The sequence below is a fragment of the Crocuta crocuta genome, unplaced genomic scaffold (assembly GCF_008692635.1).
Source record: "Crocuta crocuta isolate KB4526 unplaced genomic scaffold, BGI_CrCroc_1.0 scaffold214, whole genome shotgun sequence".
Lineage (NCBI taxonomy): Eukaryota > Metazoa > Chordata > Mammalia > Carnivora > Hyaenidae > Crocuta > Crocuta crocuta.
In genome coordinates this window covers 748,092-751,631 of record NW_027529999.1, presented here as the reverse complement: position 1 = coordinate 751,631, position 3,540 = coordinate 748,092, and the positions used below count along the sequence as shown (strand labels likewise).

The 3,540-nt window shown below is 59.2% G+C and overlaps 1 protein-coding gene across 4 annotated transcripts in view; it reads right to left on the bottom strand.

Moving 5' to 3' along the window:
* COL16A1 (collagen type XVI alpha 1 chain) overlaps nt 1-3,540 on the bottom strand; it is a 47,354-nt gene that overhangs the window by 20,337 nt on the left and 23,477 nt on the right. For all 4 annotated transcript variants that reach the window (XM_077763539.1, XM_077763540.1, XM_077763541.1 and 1 more), the window contains 2 exons: nt 1,597-1,650; nt 1,334-1,366 (listed from right to left, as the gene is read on the bottom strand). In XM_077763539.1, coding sequence (XP_077619665.1) covers nt 1,334-1,366; nt 1,597-1,650 — 87 coding nt within the window. The remainder of the gene's footprint in view (nt 1-1,333; nt 1,367-1,596; nt 1,651-3,540) is intronic.

Genomic DNA, 3,540 nt, shown 5'->3' with positions numbered 1-3,540 from the left:
GGGGGGGGGGGGGTCCCTGAACCCCTGGGCAGGAGCACCTGCTCCACCTTCACTGTTCACCGCAAAGCCCGAGGATGATGGGTGTCACTGACTCAGCACCCATGATGCCAGCCACGGTAATAGGCCTGTGCACATTATCACATTCAACCCCGGCCGTGCAATGAGGCGAGTGATCTTATAAGCATTCTGAAGACGAGAAAGTCGATGCTCAAAGAGACAGTGTGNGCTGTACTGGACCCTGTTGTGCCAAGGCCAGAGCTGATGCACTGCCCGTGGGCCCCGGATTCCTCTGGGGTGGCCTCTGGCCCCTTCTCCAGATAGCATGCCGTTCCAGTGGGGACTCCTCCACGGAGCACTTGACTAGGAAGCCGTCAGATGGCATGTTGCACGGAAACAGGCCATGGCCTGAGTCTGCAGTTGTGTCATCACCTGCCCTGGGGCAGGGCTGGGGGGGACCCCAAGCTTGCAGAAGCCCAAGCCACACTCCCCCGTCATCAAGCTGTAGCCCCTGTCTGGAGGTTAACCCAACCGCAACTGCTTCTGGAGACTCCTGCTGTCCAGAGCGGGGCCGGACAGGCAGTCTTGTGCGTGGCCTGACCTGGACCCACGGGGGAGATGGGAGGCCCAGGGCACTGGCTAGCCAGGACGAGAAGGGGGTTCTGGAAGGGCCCCAGAGGATGCTGAGCTGGAGGAGAAGAGAGCCCAGGCCTCGTCTCGAGGTGAGTGAGCAAAGGAGGCCTGTGTCACCCTTCGGTGTCCGGCTTGGGAGGCCAGGCCGGGCCAGAGCCCTCAGTGTGATCTTGCTGCTACTACCCAACCCTGCCAGGACCCCAGATCCCCACCGCTATTGTTCCTGAAATCCCGGCGCCTCCCTGGATTCTTTCTGCATGGACCAGAGGAAAGCTGAAGCCTTCTTCCAGGCCCCCAACCCAGTCCCATCAAAGGACATACAACCTTTGCATCTCCCTGCCCAACGGCTGTTTCTACCCTCCTGCTCTGCTCTGGAAGCTGCTGCACCCGGCCCTGGCATGAGCAGGGCGGCACAGGGCCTCACTGGTGGCGCCTGTGGGCAGCCTTTGGGGTAGGAACTACCCACAACGTCCACTGTGTGGCTACCTTCGCAGGACTCCTTCACGTGCTCCCCCAGCAAGTAAGATGGAGGGTCTGGAAGGAGCCAGGCACCGTGCTGGGCCCTCGGACACAGGTGCTTGGGACGCACATTCCCACCAACCGCTCGGTCTGCAGCTCCCTGTGCACCGCTGAGCGCCTCCTGCAACAATCCCCTAAGGACGCTCCCCTGCCGATTGCTCCCCCTTCCCTCTCACCCTCTTACCTTAAGCAGGTGCTGTTCAATTGGTAAGGATCCCTGCAAGAGATGAGACAGGAGGGGTCCAGGGCGCGGGCAGGTAAGGGGAAGGCGGGTGGAGAGTTATGGGATCCGGTGGAGCCTTGGGAAGCCACGTGCCACCCCGGCTTCTCCCTGCCTCGCAGGAGGGAGGAAAGAGGGTCCCCCTGCATCTAAGGGAACTGGCGTGACAAGTCAGCCCTGGGAGGGGCAGAGAGGGGGCTGCCCAGCGACGCCTGGAGGGTACCTACCAGCTCGGCAGTTAGCCCAGGCTGTCCGGGCAGACCAGTGTTTCCAGGCACTCCCTGCAGCCAAGAAGACACATGAGTGAGGGGACTCTTCCCTTGAGCCCCGAGGCCACCCTGCCTCATGCCTGCCGTCCCCACTGCCTCTTCTCTTCCTGCAGAACTGGGGGCCTGGCTGGCATAAGGCTGGCACCCATTCTGAGCTCAGAATCTCCAGACTGTTTGTAGGGATAGTTGAGGAGGCCCAGAAGGGTGTCCCCCAAAACCAGTCCAATGGGAGTTTTCCCTACATGTTAGAGGAGCATCAGGAATCAGGCAAAAGGGCTTCTACATAGTAAGGAGCGATGTGTCTTTCTTTCACACGTTTCCTATGTATTCTCCTTAATCACAGTCGTCTTGGCCAGCGAGGCGGTATCACCTCCAACTTAAAACCAGAACAAAGAATTCAGAGAGGGTAAGTAACTCGCCAAGGGCCACAAGGCGAGCAAAATACGGAGGTGAGGTTCAGAGNCAGCACCTTCTTCCAAAGACATTCACCAGAACACAACAAGGGGGAGGCTTGGGAGCCAGACCTATGCAGGTGTGAACCCCAACTACTGGGTAACTTCTGGCGGGTTAGTTGGAAAAAAGAAATCTCTGTGCCTCAGTTTCCTTCTCTGTGAAACAGGGACAGTTTATGGTGAGGCATAAAGGAGCTCACAGGAGAAGTCTGCCGCCCAGACTCCCTGATGCCCCTGCAGGCTCACGGCCCACATTTGCATAGTAAATACTCCGTGGAGGCCGGGAGAATGTTCCCTTTTCAATCCCCGGTGCCCTACACGGAGGAGGCATGCATTAAATACGTGTCGAGTGAACGCACTGCCGCCCTGCTTTCCCCACACCGGGATTTCCTTGGCCCGGCCTGAGAGCTGGCCCGCCTTCAAGTCCTGGCTCCCAGTGACAAACGCGCCACCCTCCCCCGAGAGCCCACCCGCCCTGTTTCAGGCCAGGCTCCGCCGAGGCCCAGAACAGACTGGAGTCGGCCTCCTCCCGCAACCCCTGCACGCATCCTGCATCCTGAGTGCGTTACCAGGGCCATGTGCTTGGGACAGAGCCCTGCGCTAGGCAAACACCTCAAACCCGTTCCTGGTCATGATGCACCTACATCAATTACCCCTGCTCCCCTCACCATGTGTTACTTCAAGCCCGGTACTTGGTGATTTTCTCTCCCTGCCCTCCTGGAGCCAAATGTCCCACCTGTTGTCCAACTGAAGAAGCCAAGAGCTACCCACTCACTAGTTACGAACTAACTATACAGCCTCGGGCACATTGCTTGACCCAAGCCTCCGTTCCCTGGAAGGGGTCTAAGGGCCAACCTGGAGAGCAAGACGTGCACCTTGCCTGGCACAGGCCAGATGCCTATTAGCGGCAGCCTTGGCTTGGTCTCCGGCACTGGCACCAGACGAGGGCTCCAGCGCCTGGGACCAGACTCCGCAGTCACTCTTTCTGCCTTGTTCCCCCAGCGCATCTTGGCAGGGCTCGCACTCAGTCAGCGTGTTAATGGGTCACTTTGAAATGACTCTCCTGCTTCCCCAGGCAAACTGCAGGACCCCTGCCGACAGATGCCTGCTCCCTGGGGGGTGCCCCACAAGGCGGGGGACACTTGGTTAATGTGTGGCTGGCCCATGGGGGACTGAGAGTTGGCTCCGGGGCTGAGCTCTTGACGAGAGAGAATTGGATCCTGGCAGAGCCTCCCATCAGCCAGGGGAACTCTCCAGAACAGATTCTCGCCCTGGGGGCGGCAGCAGGGGACATATAAAAAATCTCTAGGGCAGGGGGAGTAGTTTGTAAAAAGCTTCAATGTGATTCTGCTCTGTTTCTTCGGGAGCCGGGAGCCAGGCATGGAGAAGCCTAGGACCTTCAGAGAATGTGAGCTGGTGTGCAGACCCTTGGGGGACTGTCTCACAGGGC